We start from the raw sequence: 19,846 nt of genomic DNA on the forward strand, positions 1-19,846 counted from the left end.
GCAACGTTAGAAATAATGCATGCATTACTTTTAATCATTTGTTTTGGCTTTCTGTGTTTGCTTTCGATGAATGATAAGACTTCCAATTAAGGAAAATAAAAACAATAAATTCTATATAAAGTTTAGCTATTTCTTACGACAGCTAGTACAAGAAAAATAAAGTCATTTTTAGTATCTCAAGATACTGAGCCATAATAATGAAGCCTTCACTGGTGTTGTACTTTATCATTTCGGCATTTCTCATGTCTACCATTAAATGCTTGCAAAATGGTAATGCATGCATACCACAGGCTCAGCTTTCACTGCATGTTGAGTTGCTGACATGACATGCTTTGTTACTGAGGCTGAATCTAATGTTTTTATTTATCATTAGAAGATCAAGACATAATTGAAGACAAGGAAAAACTCTTTGAAGACCCTGATTTTGTTGAGAATATTGATGAAATTGCAGCAGAAGTAGAGCAGAGCCCCTTGCAGGATGAAAGCAATGAAGCTGGATATGATGAAGAGGATAATAATGCATTAATTACAGGTATAGATCTAACCATGTATATACTTATGCATTATAATACTATATATCATTAATATTTATAGAAGTGACGGAATTTGACAAAAACTGTAAGGGCTTATAGTTATTAACTTTATGATTTGTACTGTTAACATTATTTTACAGCTACTTGCTTGAATCAGGACAATTGCAGGAGGCTGACCACAACAGAGAGAGTTTGCGGCAAATTTACAATTCCTAGACGCTGCAATAAGAGGATTGCATATCGTGTTCAAAGCCCTCGTTTCATCAAAGTCTCCAAAAGGGTTTGTTCCTACAATACATTTTTCTACAAAGGCCGCAAATGCCGATCCTCTAAATATTACACTATTACAAAATTCAAAGTGGCTTATAGGTCAGTTATGAAGCATAAGGTCTACTCAAGCACTTGCTTCTCGACTAAACAGAAATGCAAGACAATCACATTCACTGCCTGTAAGTAATATTCAAGCCTTCAAGTTAATTCATTTTTATTTTCATTTTCCACAGCGCCAAATTGGAGGAGCCAGCTTGTAAAGAATACTCCTCAGTAAAAGATGATAAACTCACAAGAATTGTAGTTGTAGATCTAGATTTGAACTTTTTATCTTAGTTTCGTTTTTGTATGAGATTTTGCAGAAATAGCATTACATTATCTGATTTCAATTTCATCATCATCATCATCAAAAATAATTAAGAAGGACAAAAAATAAATTTTGAAATGTTATTCTAGTAATAATTGTTAAGAAGTAAAAGAGCCATATTGAAGATTCTTAATGCTAGTAGCTACACTACAGGTAGTAGCATACCTCTATATCAGTATAATAAGTAAAGAGCACTAAACATTATGACAATTAGCAAGAGCAATCAGCTCTCTTGTGTTCAGTTTTATGATACGTTTAATTTCTCCATGATTGGCTCAATTCGGTCGAATTTCGGTCTCTTTCCAGGATCAGCATTCCAGCAGATATCAATGATTCTTTGAATGTGCGAGTTGACAAACTGTGGAACTACTGGCCGGGCATTCTCCTTCGCTATCTAATGGCATAAAAAGAGAGAAAACAAACAATGCTGCTAATAGAAGTAACACATTACAATACATGAACATAACTATAGCAAGATGTATTTCTAATCAAACATGTAGGATGATATCATATAGCGGGTTTTTTCAAGAATAAAAATTTTCATGAATCACCTGTATCTGGAGGTTGACGAATTTAATTTTTGCAAATTTCCACTATTCTGCCATCTTATACCATATTAAATTGATTTTCAAGGAATCTACATGTCATGAATCTTAAAAAATCTTTGAAACTCATGAAATTTGTTATCCTAAAAACCCGCTATATGGCATGCACCCATTATGCACTCATAACAATAACAGTCATTACCTTGAAGCCAGCCATCATTGGCGAGAGACCAGCATATGGTATCTTTCCAGTGGCAATCTCCCACAGTATAACAGCAAAGCTATACATGTCAGCAGCTCTCTTGTCCACTTCATCAGGACGCTTCTGGAGAACTACAAAATAAGTAATGTAAATATACTTTTCTAGAGCTACATGTATCTTATCAAGGTTTCCCACAGGATTTTGGCATTGTGTTCATGAAGAATTTTTAGTGGATTTAAAATTGCTCAAAAATTTGGCAAAATACAACTATACTACATATACAGGGATTTTTCCTTACTAAAATTTTCTGCTTTTATAATTTATTCATATACATATACATGATCTTACGTTGTATAGAAAGTTTGAAATGATTCGTACCAAAATTGGATTTTTTACAAAATTTTAAAGTTACTTAAAACTCAAGCCAAAGTCCCTGTACTAATAGTACAGGGTCATTGGCCAAATTTTGCCAAAAATGACTAGGAGAGAATTCTTAATTTTTATATTTTTTCCTGATAGATATACATATTCTTATGTTGTGTAGCAAGTTTGAGCCGATTCCGATCAAAATTTGATTTTTTATGAATTTTAAAAGTTGCTCCAAAATCAGGCCAAAGTCCCTGTACTGTAGTACAGGGTCATTGGCTAAATTTCGCCAAAAATGACTACGAGAGAATTCTTAATTTTTATATTTTTTCCTGATAAATATACATGTTCTTATGCTGTGTAGCAAGTTTGAGCTGATTCTGATCAAAACTGAATTTATTACAAATTTTAAAGTTGCTTCAAAAGCCACATACATGCTTTTTGTAGCTCCACTTAGCACAGCTATTATTAAACAAAAATTACCAAATGCCACATGTAATATGCAATACAACTACCGTATAGCTGGTTTAACTCACGTGGAATTAATTTTCATGCAGGCTCAAATCCTCTAAAATTAACTCCACTAAATTTTATTAAAACCAATCAAACATTAACAAAAATTTTGCAAGGCACTAAAATTAATTCTAATGAAAATTTAAGCAACAAAATTTGAGGCCACAAAATAAACCAGCTATACGGTACGTCTCAATCTCAATCTTCTCTCTCTCTCTCTCTGTATGTATGTGCCTCACGTTCTGGTGCACACCACTGAGGATGATACATGTGGTTGGAGTCCATGAAAGAGAATCGATAGCGAGATAAATCAATTTTAGCTGTGAGATCATTGTCAACCTAAAGAAAGAAAATAATGTTAATGCACCAACAAAACGAACTATCATTTTTCACAAAAAGTTAACATTGCCTTCTACTATATTTTCATTGTTAAAAATTTTTGTGATTTTACTGAAAATTGGATATTGAAATTAACCGGCCATCACTTCCACAAAAGTTAAAATTCCCTTGTATTACATGTACAGTCAAACCTGCTATTGTGGACACTCTAAAATAAGGATACCTCTATAATCAGGACAGGTAGTATCAGTCCCAATACAATATAAATGTGTATTAATGAACCTCTAAAATAAGGACACCTCTATAATCAGGACAGGTAGTATCAGTCCCAATACAATATAAATGTGTATTAATGAACCTCTAAAATAAGGACACCTCTATAATCAGGACAGTTTCATTGGGTCCCAAGGTGTCCGGAATAGACAGGTTTGACTGTATTCATAAATGCTACTTACAACTATGTTATAAGGATTGAGGTGGAACCTATTGACGATTGGCTCTAAGGAGTGAATGTGTCTCATTCCATGACATATGTCCTTTGCTAGTTTTACTCCTTCTTGTATATTGATACGGACCTCTGAGGAGAGAAGAAAAGAGGAAAAATGGAAAAAAAGAAAAAGTAACTAATAGGATTTGCAATTGTTAGTACTACAAGAAAGTCTACCTAATATACAATATACATAATGCTATGAGAAGGTATAGTATTAATACATAACTAATAATTGTAAACTTGGAAGAACTTTAGGAGACAATAAATTAATATACACTGTACGTGTACATCTATGTCTTTTGCCATTGGATATACATGTAGCACCTACTCAGTATACATGTACATGTACATGTACATGTACATAATAGACACAATATGACTATAAAGATCTAATAGGATACCGTATAGCGCAAAATTTTAGAGGGCTGTAAATTTCACAGATTTTACGATTTTTTGAAGAATCACAAAAAAATTCCAAAAGATTAAATTATTAGGGCACAAGGTGGCAGACGGTATAAATTAGCAAAAATTAAATCCACAAAATAGATTTTTAGGTAAATTCGCAAAAAATTAGAGCCCTCAAAAATTTTGCGCTATACGGTACTAGGCTGGGAATTACATTACTTAGATACATTTAAAGGTCAAATCCTCTATACAATTGATTAAAAATTGACATCACAACAGCCAGCCTATTGTTATAAATCAGGTTCAAGAGGTGGGAGCATTACCTGAGTCCATATCGTGAAGGATGTGATAGAGTGTTCCTAGTGGATAGTGCATTGTGATGAGGTGAATCTGTGGCTCTAGTATAACAGCAAGCAATGGGGATATGTTCTCATTGGTCAGGATCCTAACAATATAATAATAAACAAGATTATATCTTTACTTTGGGTGATTTTTTTACACACATACATGTACACACACATTCATGTACATGTACAGTAATTGTGACATATATTCAAATTATTCCAAAAATTCCAACACACAAGAATGAAACATGAATGACTGCACAATAACTATGCACACAGCATGTGGTGATGCATACACACACACACACGTACAACTTCAGTACTGTTCAATAGCAATCACAAGTATTCAATAAGCAATATAGATATACCATATAAGTGGTTTTTTCGAGGGTTGCAAATGTCGCAGATTTCACGGATTACTTCGTGATTCGGGAAAATAAAATCCATGAAAATCAATTTAATATGGTACCGCATGGCACATGAGGTAGAATTCGCAAATATTAAAATCCACAAATTAGAATTTTAGTAGATTTCACGAAATATAATTTCCTCACAAAAACCACTTATACGGCACAGTATGTACATGTACATGTAATATACTAAAATAATACTGTACATGTACTGTCCTTTTACTGTTCTTTGATTACCTTAGTTTAGGATATTCCCTTGGAAAGGTTTCTTGTACTGTTTGAGAGGAGAAGACATCGTGTTTAGCAAAGAGCTTCTTCACATGAACAGTGTGACCGCTCCATGAGCCTTTCCATACCTAGAGTACACAGACTCATTCCCACTCCATCATACACTCATTCCTAATCCATCATACACTCATTCCTAAACCATCATACACTCATTCCGAATCCATCATACACTCATTCCAAATCCATCATACACTCATTCCCAATCCATCATACACTCATTCCCAATCCATCAAATACTCATTCCCATTCCTAAAACTCATTGACTCATTCTGTTATAAACTGATTCCTATGTACATGTATCCTCATTCTCATTCCTTTATTAACTCATTCTCGTTCCTTTATTAACTCATTCTCGTTCCTTTATTAACTCATTCTCATGCCTTACCTCCCCAAACTGATCCTCTTCTATTTTGAGTGACATTGTCACCTGACGTTGCTCAATCTCCATTTGTCTCTGTCGGAACTCAAGAACTACAAAATAAAAAATTGCATGTACAATGTACAGTAAAGTAGCAGTAAAATACAATAGTAGCAATGGAAAGCTTTGATGAATTTAACTTTAATGTAAAGCAGAAAATTAACTTACAATCTTTCTTTGTCTTTGTTGAAAGAGACTCTGAAAAAGGAGAGAGAGAGAGAGGGGGTAGGGGGGAAGAGAGAGAGAGAGTCAGAGAGAGAAAGAAAAAGAGAGAGAGAGGGATCAAAACAAAAATATATAATATAATGTACACATGTGTACATGCAATTACTACTACTGGTAGAATGATCTCACTTCTATGTGGTATAGTAACAAGACTTTGACCAAACTCATCAGCCAAACCTTTAAAAATGAAATAACAACATCAAGTCCCTGTGGTAACAAGCCACGTCCAATACTCACCTTGCAGCTTACGCTTAAGTGTTGGTCTGGCCTTAGAGTAGGCAGTGTCACCTTGCTTATTAGCTATAGCAATCACTGCACCTTGTTTGACTAGTACCTGCACAATAAGACATGTAGAGATAAGTGTACCAAACACCATGTAATCTTATTAGGACTAGGAATCAGGCCTGGGGTCAATTACAATTAAATGTAATCTATTACTATTACTATTACTTGAAAATTTTAACTATTATATTACTATTACTATTACAGACTTTTTTCAAAGTAATCTATTACTATTATTATTACAACAAAGTATATTACTATTACAATTACTATTACAATACGCCATAGATTTTTATAGGTTACTGATAAAAATTAATTGAAAAATCTAATTTTGAAGTTAATCTAAGCCATTTTATAGTTTCAAATTAAGAATGCTTTGTTATATTTATGATAAAAAGTCTCAGTACTAAGCAATAGTTCCTGGCTAACGTGCTATTTTCCTATTGTTACTTATTAGTGTAACACTGCAAGTAATAGCTATGTAATATTGAGATTACATATTACTTTAACCATTATTACTATTACTATTACTATTACTTCCTGTTACCAAAGATGCTATTACTATTACTATTACTATTACTTGGTGCCCTGTAATCGTTACTATTACAATTACTATTACATATTACTATTACCCCAGGCCTGCTAGGAATACATGTGTTATATCTATGACGTTTTAGTACATTAATTTCTTTACTAAAATTTAGAGAAACAATATATATTTCTTACACTTCACCCACAAGTCATAATACAGTCATTGGTTAATTAGCACTTCCATTTCCAAGGATATCATGTAGTCTAAATCTCACCTCACATATTCCTATGTAGTTCCAGAATGCTGCATAATGTAATGGAGTGTTCCCATGCTCATTGCAGATATTAGGATCAGGAGCAGTCTTCATCAACTAATGGAGAAAAGAAGAGAACAAAGAGAAATTTAAACACAGCATATGTACACTACATGTACATGTACATATCACATATTATGCAGTAAATATTGTATTAATGTATCATAACAGTAGTTACTATGGAGAGATTGATGGAATGCTGCCTTTTAAGGAGAATTGTAAGCAAACGAGCAGATGAACAAATATTATTGTTGTATCATAACAAATTATAGTTAATTATAGGCAGTGGTAGCATAAACAACAGTAATTTAATAGAGAAGAGAGAGAGAGAGGGAGAGAGAGAGAAAGAGAGAGAGAGAGGGGGAGGGAGAGAGAGGGGGAGAGGGAGAGAGGGAGAGAGGGAGAGAGAGAGGGGGGGGGGAGGAGGGAGAAAGAGACACAATGTGACATACATGTAAAGTAAAAACTAGAGACTCACTCTTAAAACCACATCGTATTTTCCATGAGCAACTGCCAAGTGAAGTATAGAGTCTCCTCCCATGTTAAGGATGTCATTCCTGGCCCCATGAGTGAGGAGGTAATCAACAATATTAGTGAGGCCATGAGAGCAGGCATAATGTAGAGGAGTGAAGCCATGTTGATCACTGGGGAGAGAGGGAGGGAGAAGAAAAGAAAAAGAGAGAGGAAAAAGAGGAGAATGAGAGAGGGATTTGAGGAGAAAGAGAAATAGAAATAAAGTAAACAATAGGAATGAGCATTATACATATTAAGAGTATACAAACATACACTTACAAGGAGCTCTAAACAAACAATTTAAAAATAAACACAGTACTAATCTAAGAATTATGCCGATGAACCAGAAAGAGTTAGTTTGTATGCTCAATAATGGCATAATAGAAACTACATAGAAATGTACACTGTAGCCAAACTGGACTGCATTACAATTAAAAGTTCACAACAAAAATAATGATACTCTCCCATACGATGTGTTGATGTCATTCTCAGGATTGAGGACCCATTCCTTTATAAAGAGGTCATCCCCTATCCTACAAGCATGGTATATGTCCTCTGTAGTGGTGTCTAGTGGAAAGAATACAAAGAAGAGAGAGTAAGAGATGAAATTTAGAGGGTGTTAATAAAATTACAATAGAGAAACAATCTAAAACATATCTAATTCTAGAACAACTCGCGGTAGTATTCCAACAGGCACAAGACAAGGATATGCGTTAACAATAAGTAGAGGATCGATTTACCTTTTCCTTTCTTCACTGCCATGATTTGCAGCTAGCCCTGTTGTGTTGTGTTGTTTGCAATGAATGAACTGTAAACTGTAGTTTGGCCCCGCCCACAACACACACCTACGCAATTTTATTACGTGGGTGGAATGTTATGATGATTTTTATTAGCTTTCACAACAAACATGCAATTATAAATCCAATTACTTACTTCATTACTCAGAATACTGTCCAAAAATAACACTCCAACGACTTGTTATATCTCCATGCATCAAAGAAAGTCCAGTTCATTTTAGTCATTGGATCCACCATGACTTTCAAAATATCATATGTCTTTCTCTTTCTTGTCTTCATTGCTTCTACAAGCAGTTCATCATATATTACAGATGAGTCTGAGTCAGCTGAATTAGAGGCATACCGCATAGCAAAGTTAGGATATCTGCTTAGCTCTGCTCAAAGTCATAAAGATTCCGATACAGAAGTAGAGCCAGATGATACAGATATTAATAAAGAGCCTAATACTACACCTGATGATACAGATATTTATAAAGAGCCTAATACTACACCTGATGATAGAGAGGACATACCTATTTCAGAGGTTGACATCCAGTTAGTGAAAGACATAAGAGAGGAAAGGTCAGTAATACAATATGCACCAAACTGCAGTGCATTAATCATATGCACTGTATTTTATATACATATAGTACATCTATGTCCATTGCATTTATTCTTAATCCCTTTTGTATAGGGTAAATAAAGATATTGCTCTCGATATGAACTGTGAGAGGGTTGTCTCAATGGTCACTTGTTCTTTCCAGTACAAAAACAATGGAGTCAAGGACTATTATTTATTCAAACGTGATTCTCCACTAGAGGGCGAGATCAATTCTCCATTCATATACGTTTATGGCAATGGGTATCCGGTTCAATACAAGGGGATAATAGTCCACCGCAAAGATCCAACACTGGATGACTTTGTCTTGCTAAGAGCTGGAAAGAGCATATCTGCTTCAATCAGACTCACTGATGCATTTGACTTTACGCAAAATACAATTTACACCGTCCAGTACAACAAACCAATCATGTATATTGAGAAAGGAAGCATAATGATGGAATGGAAGAGGAGTGGAATAAAGGCAATGCGTGCTACAGCAGTTTTTAAGGCTGATACTTTTCTCTTGTACGACGTTGGGTCCCTCTCTAAACCAGACTTAAGCATCGAAACTGATCAAGATGATGATGAAGATGCATACCAAGAGGATGATGTTGACATTACAGGTCAGTCTTGTCGTGGTGCTAAAGTAACTGGAGGTGATAGCATACAATCGAATAACACTCTTGAGCTCCATGAAGACCTTTGCAATAATCTAAACATGGCAAGGGGAATGATTAAAAAGCCATTTAAAAAGTACATGGAATGGTTTGGAAAGAATGAAAAAAAATACTACAGGTATGTATACAATACCTTTACAATCATTTTAAATCGGTTGAGAAGAACTGAAGTTCACTATGAGGTCAAAAAAAAGTGCCCAAGAGGCTGGATTGCGTATATTCACAAATCTGAGAAGGGAATGATAGCACTTTGCAAGTCTTTCTTTGATATAAAAGAAATTTACTGTACAGAAAATCCTTATGAGCAGACCAGAGAGGGAGTTGTAGTCAATCTACTGGTTCAAGGATCTGAGCATGCCTACAACTTGGTATCGCATCCAGGATATTATATTAAGTGGCTGGCATATTCTTTTCCAATGATTGCTATCAAAAATGTCAAAAATTACGAGTTGTTCTATTGCGATGCTCAAGAACCAGAACCCTATTAGAGATTGGATTCATGATTCTATTGAACTATAATTTGAACATTTTTGTAATGTAGATAGCTATTAGCCTTAATTAATTTTTCATATATTATATAGCTACAGAATAAATAATTGCTCATAGCATTAATCAAACAGACTACTGTTAATAATATATGTGGTTGCATAGCTCTTCATAATTGGCACTGTATATATAAAAATAGTATGTACAGTAATTATGTATTACAATATGTATAACAATACATAAGTATATACATGTATACAGTTACATACATATATCTGTGCAACATATCTATTATGGGGGTATGATATAACTGGATATCTATGTACATATCCATATAGTCAAATTTACAGCTAGTGCTAATTATAAATGAGGCCAATTAGAGGTAATTAAAATTTAAAAAACAAACAAAAATCAACTAAGTTTATTTATAATACCCAATCAATCATTAGCATTACTGCCAAATTAAGTTTCGTGCACTGACAGTCTACAAAAAGCCAACCCATTGGATCCTGTTAGCATTCTAGTCAATTAATAAGATGCGTAGAGCACTAGTCCTGGTTGTTACATTTCTACATGTATATGGTAAGTATAAAGCTATGCATAATAAATCTACTAATTTATTTCCATCATTATTAGGAGCTTTTTCTGAGGAGCAATCAAATGCAGTGCCTTTAGTATCAAAGTAAGCTAACAAGCCATTAGAATAATCTTGTGTATGATTGTTTTTGATTTATAAATACAGTAATGCTCCAGTTTCTGTAACAATGTCATGCCAAAAAGTGGAAACTAAAGTTGTTTGCTCATTCCAATATCTAAACAATGGACAGGAGGACTTGTACTTGATGAAACGGGACTCACCACTGGAAGAAGACATCCTATCTCCTTACATGTCAGTATACTTCAGTGGAGAGCAAATAGAATACGAAGGAGTCTTTGTGCACCGTGAAGAGCCTACAATTGATGACTTTGTTTTACTAAGGGCAGGAGAGACTCGCACTACATCAATCACACTCACTGATGCTTATAACTTTGCTAGCATGACTAGCATAGGAATATATACCATACAATACATGGAGCCATTGCTGTATATATCGAAAGATAAGATGATGTCCAGAAAAGCCTACGAGCTTTCTCAAATGCCAGTTCTTCAATCTGTGACTGTATACATTAAGGACACAAGTGTCCTTGACCAGCCATTTGATGGTGAGACTTATGAAACAGATGATGAATTTGAAATGGAAGAAACATGTGAGAAAGCAAGCTACATTAGTGCAACAGAAAAGGAAGGAAACAACACTGCTGAAATACACGAGTTCATTTGCAAGTCCCTGAAACTGGCAAGTCTTGATGTGGACACACACCCTTCTCTATACAAAGAATGGTTTGGGGCTAGAAGCAGAAAAAATACTGAAATTGTCAAGAAGACATTTGGTGAGATGATCAAAGGCCTTACTGTTAACAGAGTCGTCTATGACATGAAGCCAAAGTACTGCAGACCAAAGAGCAGTGGATACATTCATTTGCATAAGAGGACACTCGTGTTTAGCATTTGCCATGCTTTTTTTTCAAGGGACATGTTTTGCAGTCAGTTTGGCTCACCTTCAAGAGAAGGAATACTTGTGAATATGCTGAGCAAACTATTCGGTCGCACTGCAGGGATTCGACATGGAGAGAAAGGCTGCAGGTTCCTGGCAAAATATTTCCCAGAAATAGCCATTCATAATTCAGGCAATTATGAGAGATTCTACTGTCAGTCACGATTTGAGTAGCAAGTACAAAAAAAGAACACTCTTTACTAAATAATCGATGCTTGAGTTTTGTTATTAACATAGTACATAGCTATAGTGTGGTTTAATTCCATTTTTGCAATATAGATTTCAATAAAAATAGAAAACAAATAGAATCTACATGTGAAATCTAAATTGATAATAAAATTTAATTATAGTTTTCAATTTTGTACAGAATTTCAAGACACAAGTACATGTGATACAAGTGTATATACATGTTAGCAAATTAAAAAAAAACATATTGAACTAAGGCAAGCCAATTAGAGCCACAAAATAAAATAATTAATTATTATACCAGTTAATATGAACATAGTCTATTCATGCTGTATTTTCTTCTGCTGTACTAGCTTCTCTCTGCTTCTGCTTTCAACATCGGACATAATCTGAACCAGATAGTAATATCTATAAGAAGATATTGACCAAATGATAATAAATGTAAATAATTCAAAACAAAAATGTAAATACATGTACATGTACGTGTGTATGTATTTTGTGAAATTTCCAATAGGCATAACTATATAGTATTAAATTGTCCCATACTAATTTGCTATAAGAGAGAATTATTAAGATATTGGTTAGTGTTAGTTTAACAAAAATAACCAAGTAGGGAGCCAAAGTAACTTAAGTTCAGCCAATATGGGAAATTAACAATTCACGCTCCATTTATGAGATGGCCCTAGGCCATGACGGATCTAGAGTCCATTCAATAAAAAATGAAGTTAGTGAGAAACATAATACTAGTATTGGGGCTATCAATGACTTTATGGAATCATGTACAAGCTGAAATGTCCTCTATCACTGAAGGAGTAGAATGGCCAATATCTTTAAATGTGAGCTGTCAAAAGCTAGGAGCAGCAGTGGCCTGCTCTTTTGATTTTATTAATAAAAATGATAAAGAGGATTATTATATCTTGAAACGAGGTACACCACTTGAAGGACTTCTCTCACCATTCATCTCTCTAAATTATAAAGGGAATTATCAACTCCAATATAAAGGGATTCATGTCCACCGCAATCCACCAGAAAGGGATGAGTTTATACTCCTGAGATCAGGGAAATCAATATCAGCATCAGTTGCAATCAACAATGTATTTGAGTTCCCAAAAGATGGTCTTTATACAGTAACATACATTAGTCCATTGCAATACATATCAAAGACATCAATGGAATTAGAATCAAGCGAGTATCAGCTCATTCAGTCACAGGTAAAAAAATCGTTCTCCATTTATCTAGAGGATGTTGCTGCCTCAGTCTCAAAGCCATTCAAGGAAGAGAATAAAGGAAGGTTAATAGATCTTTTAAGTATAGAAGGCTGTGGTAGTGCTGGTTTCATTGGTGGGAGTATAAAACAAAAGATTGGCATTACAAAAGCTCACACTCAACTTTGCAAACATTACAGAGTAGCAAAGAACAAAATAGACAACACTCAGCTGTATGAAACCTGGTTTGGGGAATATACTCCATCCAGAGCTAAACTTGTAACTGAAGTGATACTGAAATGTATTGAAGGACTAGAAGGCAATGCAGTTACATATCGGATCAATCCTTCAATGTGTCGTTATAATTGGAATGCATTCACATATGCAAGTAAAGTAACACAAAACATACATATATATACTGTATAAATTAAACTGAGCCTTGCATGCATATGTAAGTTAAACAAAACTGCGTTGAAAGTATTATTATTAATATTATCCTTATTATTATTATTATTATCTTACTTTCTCTATAGACAGTAACAGTGTTTCACTCTGCCCTGCTTATCATCATCGTGACATCTACTGCAAGCGACATGGATCACCTACAAAGGAAAGTATCTTAGCACATGAATGGACTCATGCTTTTGGATGGACAAGGGATTTTGTGTATGGGGAGAAAAGGACAAAAGAGCTAGCAAAGAAGGATCCTTGGAAAGCCGTAATGAATGCAGATAGCTATGAATATTTTTATTGCATATCACAGTACCAGTAAATTGTAAATTTTTAGTTTATGTAGCAGTATAACAACTTTGATTCCAGTATATACCAATAACAAAAAAATATCTCATAATACACAACTCCAGTTACATGAACTAGCAACAGTATAATAATAAGAATGGACTGAGTATATTATTATTATTATTATAATACTGATTGTCTCAAACCTATTGATTTTTGTGTAGTCTGTAATAGTGCTGGGGAATATTGAAAATTTTGAAATGACACAATAATGATAAGATACTTGCCCAAAATTGAAGATTATTTATAAGTTATTAAGCCACACCCATTAACTTTAATATTACAGCTAAATAAAGCTGTTTCTGAGAACAATTATTATTAAAAAGCATTATATAAATCTTCTTTGACTTGATATACTTCAGCTACTTCATCTGCTTTCCAAAAAAGTATTATTTTAGTTATTTTTGAGATGTTACTGCTATAGTTAATTAAATATTAATAAGGTTATGTAACTATTATGTGGGTGTGGTAGTGTCATCGATATTTTCCTTTAATTTTCTTTGATATTGATAAATATCGATACCACACTATATCAATTAAATATCGTGAATTTCGATATATTGCCCAGCACTACTATAAAGAAAACTGGCTTCTACTGTTGCTGTTTGGGTGGATCAACATTTTGAATTTATTGTTAAATAAAATAGCATTTATTGTATAAAAAAATTGCATGTGTGGGCACTGTGGGGATGATTTTGAAGCAAAGTTTTGAAAAAAAAATTATAGGCCCTATTACAGAGTATTTTTGAATAATCATAACTCAAAAATTTAAGTCAGAATTGGCTTAGTCTCAAACTTTCCACATAATTATGGCATAAGAACATTATGCATCAGAAAATGTAATAAAAATTGGAGGCAATTTTGGAGCTAATTTGGAGGAAAAACCATGGGCTATAGTACAGGGAATTTTTCAGATTTTGGCCCATTTTTTCAAATGGCCATAACTTGAAAAATTGAAGTCGGAACACACTTTCTACACAGCATAAGGACATCAATATGTATCAAAAAATGTAATAAAAATTGGGAGTGATTTTGGAGCCATTTTTTAGAAAAAACCATGGGCTATATAGTACAGGGAATATTTCAGATTTTGGCTTATTTTCTTAAATGGCTGTAACTTGAAAAATTGAAGTTGGAATTAGCTCAAACTTCCTACACAGCATAAGTACATCAATATGTATCAGAAAATGTAATAAAAATTTGGGGTAATTTCAGAGCCATTTTTCGGAAAAAACCATGGGCTAGCCAGCCTAGCTGCTGTGTTATCCTTCAATACATTTTCTGTGTATTGTAAAGTTTATTAATAATAATAATAATAATAATAATAATAATAATAATAGTACAGAGATTTTTCAGAAAATGTAATAAAAATTGGGAGTGATTTCGGAGCCATTTTTCGGAAGAAACCATGGGCTTTAGTACAGGGAGTTTTTCAGAATTTGGCCCATTTTTTAAATGGCCAAAACTTGAAAATTGAAGTCGGAATCAGTTCAAACTTTCTACACAGCATAAGGACATCAATACTAATAACTGTTATAATTCATTTACCTCCTCCTTCTTCATCTTCATCTTCTTTCTTTGATGGTTTCTCTTCTTCTTCTTCTGCAATGTAACTGTCTTCCTGTACTAGTAATGGAGTCACTGGGCTCCTCCCTCCAGTCTCTTAATAAACTAATAAATATAATTATTATTAATTAATACATACCAATGACAAGGGCATCCTCTTCTGCTGTTTCAATTCCACATTGTCCTAAAAATAATTAAAAATAATAATTGGGGCGAGCCTGAACGAGCCCCACATAAACGAGACACATATGTATGTATGTCTGTCTGTCTGTCTGTTTGTTTGTTTGTTTGTACACGTGCGTCACCCCTATTTATCCGTATGAAAAATTTTTCACTTTTTAATAAACTTAATAATCTTCATTGAAAATGGGTGTGGTCACAGTAAAATAAAATGGTGACTGAACTTGCAAGTCACTGAAATCAGCAAGATAAGACTGTACTGCTATCCAAATGCAGCAACTACCAGCAAGGAGGGTTAAGAAAGTAGATGTTCATGTTCTTCATTGATGTAAATAACTCTGATCAAGTGAATGTTAGTCACAGCCCGCAGCACTGGCAAGCAGAGACAGCCTGAGCTACTTGCAAGAAGCTAAAAACTACATTGCTACAGCTGCTGAGCTGCCTATCTAGCTATATCATTTGTGCAATGACTGGTTGAGCTATTTTAATGTTATAAGCAAGGTAACATAAATTGCTGCAGACATACAAAGATAGATCATCAAGAGCTACGTCTATCAAGTTCCTTCTGAGGATGCACAATCCACATGCATGAGCTGTCAAGATCTATTGTATGTACATTACTTGCTTGCTTAGGCTTGCCCCTTTAATGTTTTACATTCGTCTAGTAATAATACAATTGTCCCTTTGCCTCAGTTAATTAGTACTAATACAATTATTATAACTCACTTCATATGTCATCAGCTGCAGCTCTTTGTCCCAATCTCTCTACACCATTAGCTAGTGATACATAGTTAGCTCCTCCATTTTTATCCACACTATCAGCTCTTTGCAACCAGACAGCAAGACACTCCCTAAGAGCAGCCTCCCTATCATGAGTATGTTGTAAGTTGGAGAGTGTTGGGTGCTGATAGAGTCCTAGTTCTAGACCCAGTCCCTCCCAGTCTCCGTTGAAATGAGCATCTTCCAGCAAATTCAACACTTTTTGAAGATCAGTGATATCAAGTGACTGTTGAGCTGTAGCTACAATAAAAATATATTTAACATCATTACATTTACATTTGTCAATAGTTCCCCATTCCCTCCACATTTACTAACTATACAGTACTTACTTTGTTTACTGAGTGAAGGAGTGTCTTCTTGCATTAGTGTCTTTACTAGTAGCAGTAGCTCTGCCAGTACTACTAATCCATTTCTTGTATTTATCAGCTAAAGTATTAGCTCTAATGACTCCTAAGGCTTTGATCAGTTGTCCTTTTGTAGCGTTAAGGCCTCCATACACTAGGCAACATGTTGCTAGCAACTTCTGTGGTTACTTTGATCTTGTAAGCAACATGTTGCCAGAAATAGAAAGATGTTCTATTTTTGGCAACATGTTGCTTGGTTCCTGGCAACAAGTCGCCTCGTGTATGAAGGCCTTAAGGATTGGTCTTCAACCAGAGGGCGTACATGTAGTCTTTGGTGAGTCTCTCATGTTCTATGGCGGTTAGATCTTTCATATCCAGTTCCAGTAGTACCCCTAGTCTCAGCCACTCTGTACCAACGTCTACGTGAGTTGGTAGCTCGTCTAGTGCTGGCTTGTCCTCCATTGTTTCTGTGTACAAGAATACGCCCCGCCCCCGTACTTTAATTGAATTTAAAAACATTTACATTAGAATAATAATAGTTAAAAAACATACCAGTAATCAGCTGTCAAAAAAAGATACTGTTAGCATACACATAATTAAAAAATAAGCAACTGAGTTCCAAAAATAAATCACTAGCAGGAGGAGGATGGTCAGTATCCTATTGCAGTGAACAATTTTTTTGACAGCAGAGTACTTCATTTAGCTTAGCCTTTGCTTTGCCCAGTTGATCAGGATAGTTGTCACAAAGTTCTTTTAAAGCATCCCAACTAACATCTTCATTGGCATCAAACCACCTCTGGAATACTTTAATAAGATTATTAGTTACTTCATCTGTGTCTTTCAGATCTGCTAATTCTACACCCAATCCAATTCCTATCAGTCTGTAATGGTGAGCAGAAGGAGTAAATATCTTCATGGCTGTTCTCATATTAAGCTCGGCCTTGCCTATGAAATTGAATTTAAAAATATTTTTACAAATGAGAACTGCCTGACTAGATCATCATGCATACATGTACATGAATATTTGAGGATGGAAAACGAAAGTTTACCCTCACAAAACAAACCCACTATATGGTATAAAATCCGCCATTTTGTTTCAATCTGATGCATGCTCAATGGCACATGGCACAAAATTGCTAATATAGAATTTGCCATCATCTTGTACGGTATCTACAACAGTAACTACCAAATGCATACAACAGCCACAATGGCACCAGATCAAAAACAATATAATTAATTTTCACTTTCACTAGCAACACTAGCTCCACTTTGAGGAAGAGGAGGATGGACAGTAGCAGTGTCTTCTCCTATTGTGAACACAAAAGGTTAACATTCAATGACTTATGTACATGTGCATACCTAGTTCTTTAAGCATAACGTTTCCTATCTGTTTCATTGCTGCACCTTGCTGAATCAAAATATTACACACATCAGCTAAATACTGTCCTTCATTAAGAGAAGCTTCTAATTGACCCATGACATCATTCATTACTCTATCAGCTTTATCAGCTGTAGCTACACCAACTGCTGTCACTACATATTCTCTAGTCCATTGTGTTATTAGATCTTTGGCAAACAATGCTTTAGCTACATCACCAACATTAGCTGATATTGCCTTGGTTAGCTTAGCTGAATATTTCTGTAGTATCTCCTTTGGATCTACAAGAATATGGCATAAAAATTAACACTATCATAGCAGTAAACAGTGGGCACATCTGAGAAGATTGGACTATTATTATCAAAAAATAACATAATTCTGAGTATTTACAAACTAAATATGACTTTATTAAGGATTGCATGCAGTATGAATCAATGCCAGGTTAGATTTTGAATGTGTTCAATTTAATAATCAAGTGACATACCTTTGGTCTCCTGTGGAGAAGCACAGCCTTTCATGTCAGATAAATTTGTTTGTGGAGTAGTAAGCTCCTTGAGGCCTGTGGATACATAAATATTTAAATTAATGAAAAATATTTGAATGTAAAATTTAACAACATACTGTACCTTTGGTTTCCTGTGGAGAGCCAGTGCTTCCAGTCTCAGATACACTTCTTTGTGGAGGAGTACCTTTAATATTAATACATTAAACTAGTATCAATGAATATTAATGTATTTTACTTTGTTTTGTAGGAGAAGAAGTTGACTCATCATTAGAAGGAGGAGAGTTTGGTGTATCAGCTGTGGAAAAAAAAGAGAATAAACTAGCAGCTGTTTTACAATAATAAAAACAATAACAATTAATCATAATAATGATAGTAATATTAATCATAATGATATACAATAAGTAACTTACCGTCAAGCCAGGAGCTCCATAATTCTTTCTTCTCTTGACATTTTATACGTGGGTTCTCACTGCATCGGAAGGTATGCTCCTTACTGATGGTCTCGACTTCAACTGTATGCTTCTTCCCTTTAGCCACACCTCCTCCTACTCCAGGAGTACCACGCTGACATGAACAATAAAACCGGATCTCATGACTGGTACTAAGATTGTGCTTTTCAGCTGCAGAAGCAATCGCCATTTTGACATCTTCCCTGACTATCCCTTCCCATCTCTGCTCCTCACAATGGACTTCAATGCAATTGATCTGTTCAACTAGAGTAATGTAAAATGTCGCAACCCCTTCTGTACGATATTTCAATTCGATGCAGTTAGAGAAATTACTTTCTATCGAAGCAATTTTGTAGCTAAAGTTTGAAAGAAGATGAGTAACAACAGAGCAGAAAAGGCCCATTGGGGTAGCCTTCTTGAAGTAAAACAGCAATGGCTCACGATCCTTATAAGGATTGACATCTGTAACATCTCTTACTGGAAGGAGAGCTGGTATGAAATATTTATCATCTATTAGTGTAGCTATTGAGAGCTCCAGGAAAAGATTCAGCAATTTCGTTGCAATATCAACAACTTCTAGCTTTTCTGTGATGGGGTCAAATTGTTCTTTACAAATCTCTTTAAACTTGGCTACTGAAAGGATCCCCTTTATAACGTCATCATCTCCAGCGTATCCTTTATTGGAGTGAACAACATGAACATGCCCGACCAGCTCCTTGAGAATACCAATGAGACTGCCTATGCTAACAAACACCAGGTCACTGCAGGCTTTAGAATCATGATAATAAATGATACTGTTGATATGGTGCAAGAAATTAAGAGACTCCATAACCTCATCTTTTGAAAGTTTTAAATCTTCCCCAAGACTTTTGCAGGTGGATAATCGCAAGACACCACATCCCTCTTTTGCTGCAACACGAAGTACGATATCAAAGAAGTAGTAATAAAATGGAATGTTGATTCCT

At 34.7% G+C, this 19,846-nt stretch overlaps 6 protein-coding genes and 1 long non-coding RNA gene across 8 annotated transcripts in view; 4 read left to right on the plus strand and 3 right to left on the minus strand.

The window, feature by feature from the left end:
• The first annotated feature begins 153 nt into the window (after positions 1–153).
• LOC109582925 (uncharacterized) lies at positions 154–1,192 on the plus strand. 2 transcript variants are annotated; one of them, XM_019997995.1, is made up of 5 exons: positions 154–270; positions 374–532; positions 595–618; positions 674–982; positions 1,037–1,192. In XM_019997995.1, the coding sequence occupies exons 1-5, from the start codon at positions 198–200 to the stop codon at positions 1,078–1,080; spliced, it is 609 nt and encodes a 202-aa protein (XP_019853554.1). In that variant the 5' UTR covers positions 154–197; the 3' UTR covers positions 1,081–1,192. The 2 variants fall into 2 exon arrangements, with proteins under 2 accessions (XP_019853554.1, XP_019853555.1); XM_019997996.1 differs by having other exon boundaries at positions 377–532.
• Positions 1,187–8,188, minus strand: LOC100634569 (integrin-linked protein kinase-like). The gene is made up of 14 exons (XM_019997994.1): positions 8,096–8,188; positions 7,826–7,922; positions 7,321–7,486; positions 6,804–6,899; positions 5,953–6,049; positions 5,845–5,892; positions 5,659–5,688; positions 5,458–5,543; positions 5,022–5,140; positions 4,354–4,475; positions 3,591–3,712; positions 3,036–3,135; positions 1,918–2,048; positions 1,187–1,564 (listed from the first exon to the last, which is right to left on the minus strand). The coding sequence occupies exons 1-14, from the start codon at positions 8,115–8,117 to the stop codon at positions 1,415–1,417; spliced, it is 1,386 nt and encodes a 461-aa protein (XP_019853553.1). The 5' UTR covers positions 8,118–8,188; the 3' UTR covers positions 1,187–1,414.
• A 178-nt stretch (positions 8,189–8,366) lies between these two features.
• LOC109582929 (extracellular protease-like) lies at positions 8,367–10,030 on the plus strand. The gene is made up of 2 exons (XM_019998003.1): positions 8,367–8,713; positions 8,826–10,030. The coding sequence occupies exons 1-2, from the start codon at positions 8,388–8,390 to the stop codon at positions 9,895–9,897; spliced, it is 1,398 nt and encodes a 465-aa protein (XP_019853562.1). The 5' UTR covers positions 8,367–8,387; the 3' UTR covers positions 9,898–10,030.
• A 391-nt stretch (positions 10,031–10,421) lies between these two features.
• Positions 10,422–11,859, plus strand: LOC109582914 (extracellular protease-like). Its single transcript, XM_019997977.1, has 3 exons — positions 10,422–10,477; positions 10,532–10,577; positions 10,638–11,859. The coding sequence occupies exons 1-3, from the start codon at positions 10,432–10,434 to the stop codon at positions 11,662–11,664; spliced, it is 1,119 nt and encodes a 372-aa protein (XP_019853536.1). The 5' UTR covers positions 10,422–10,431; the 3' UTR covers positions 11,665–11,859.
• A 263-nt stretch (positions 11,860–12,122) lies between these two features.
• Positions 12,123–13,702, plus strand: LOC105313193 (extracellular protease-like). The gene is made up of 2 exons (XM_011406408.2): positions 12,123–13,269; positions 13,415–13,702. Exons 1-2 carry the CDS (start codon positions 12,396–12,398, stop codon positions 13,651–13,653), a joined length of 1,113 nt encoding a protein of 370 aa, XP_011404710.2. The 5' UTR covers positions 12,123–12,395; the 3' UTR covers positions 13,654–13,702.
• A 1,594-nt stretch (positions 13,703–15,296) lies between these two features.
• On the minus strand, positions 15,297–17,031 carry LOC109582916 (uncharacterized). The gene is made up of 4 exons (XR_002185287.1): positions 16,535–17,031; positions 16,152–16,445; positions 15,385–15,429; positions 15,297–15,341 (listed from the first exon to the last, which is right to left on the minus strand). It is a non-coding gene; the product is annotated as an uncharacterized LOC109582916 (long non-coding RNA).
• A 176-nt stretch (positions 17,032–17,207) lies between these two features.
• The window catches only part of LOC100634942 (uncharacterized), a 20,529-nt gene continuing 17,890 nt past the window's right edge, over positions 17,208–19,846 (minus strand). Inside the window, exons 16-22 of the mRNA XM_019997972.1 lie at positions 18,843–19,836; positions 18,668–18,727; positions 18,554–18,616; positions 18,412–18,486; positions 17,909–18,208; positions 17,794–17,856; positions 17,208–17,494 (exon numbers count right to left, since the gene is read on the minus strand). Coding sequence (XP_019853531.1) covers positions 17,208–17,494; positions 17,794–17,856; positions 17,909–18,208; positions 18,412–18,486; positions 18,554–18,616; positions 18,668–18,727; positions 18,843–19,836 — 1,842 coding nt within the window. The remainder of the gene's footprint in view (positions 17,495–17,793; positions 17,857–17,908; positions 18,209–18,411; positions 18,487–18,553; positions 18,617–18,667; positions 18,728–18,842; positions 19,837–19,846) is intronic.

The sequence above is a fragment of the Amphimedon queenslandica genome, unplaced genomic scaffold (genome assembly GCF_000090795.2).
Source record: "Amphimedon queenslandica unplaced genomic scaffold, v1.1 AMPQUscaffold_13345, whole genome shotgun sequence".
Classification (NCBI taxonomy): domain Eukaryota; kingdom Metazoa; phylum Porifera; class Demospongiae; order Haplosclerida; family Niphatidae; genus Amphimedon; species Amphimedon queenslandica.

Coding starts and splice junctions, on each gene's coding strand:
- LOC109582925 (XM_019997995.1), top strand. CDS start 198: ATGAAGCCTTCACTGGTGTTGTACTTTATCATTTCGGCATTTCTCATG. Junction 271..373: donor CATTAAATGCTTGCAAAATG/GTAATGCATGCA, acceptor ATTTATCATTAG/AAGATCAAGACATAATTGAA. Junction 983..1,036: donor GACAATCACATTCACTGCCT/GTAAGTAATATT, acceptor CATTTTCCACAG/CGCCAAATTGGAGGAGCCAG.
- LOC100634569 (XM_019997994.1), bottom strand. CDS start 8,117: ATGGCAGTGAAGAAAGGAAAAG. Junction 7,487..7,825: donor GAGAATGACATCAACACATC/GTATGGGAGAGT, acceptor CTCTCTCCCCAG/TGATCAACATGGCTTCACTC. Junction 6,050..6,803: donor ACTACATAGGAATATGTGAG/GTGAGATTTAGA, acceptor CTTATTGTGCAG/GTACTAGTCAAACAAGGTGC.
- LOC109582929 (XM_019998003.1), top strand. CDS start 8,388: ATGACTTTCAAAATATCATATGTCTTTCTCTTTCTTGTCTTCATTGCT. Junction 8,714..8,825: donor AAAGACATAAGAGAGGAAAG/GTCAGTAATACA, acceptor CCTTTTGTATAG/GGTAAATAAAGATATTGCTC.
- LOC109582914 (XM_019997977.1), top strand. CDS start 10,432: ATGCGTAGAGCACTAGTCCTGGTTGTTACATTTCTACATGTATATG. Junction 10,478..10,531: donor TACATTTCTACATGTATATG/GTAAGTATAAAG, acceptor CATCATTATTAG/GAGCTTTTTCTGAGGAGCAA. Junction 10,578..10,637: donor GCAGTGCCTTTAGTATCAAA/GTAAGCTAACAA, acceptor TTATAAATACAG/TAATGCTCCAGTTTCTGTAA.
- LOC105313193 (XM_011406408.2), top strand. CDS start 12,396: ATGAAGTTAGTGAGAAACATAATACTAGTATTGGGGCTATCAATGACT. Junction 13,270..13,414: donor GAATGCATTCACATATGCAA/GTAAAGTAACAC, acceptor CTTTCTCTATAG/ACAGTAACAGTGTTTCACTC.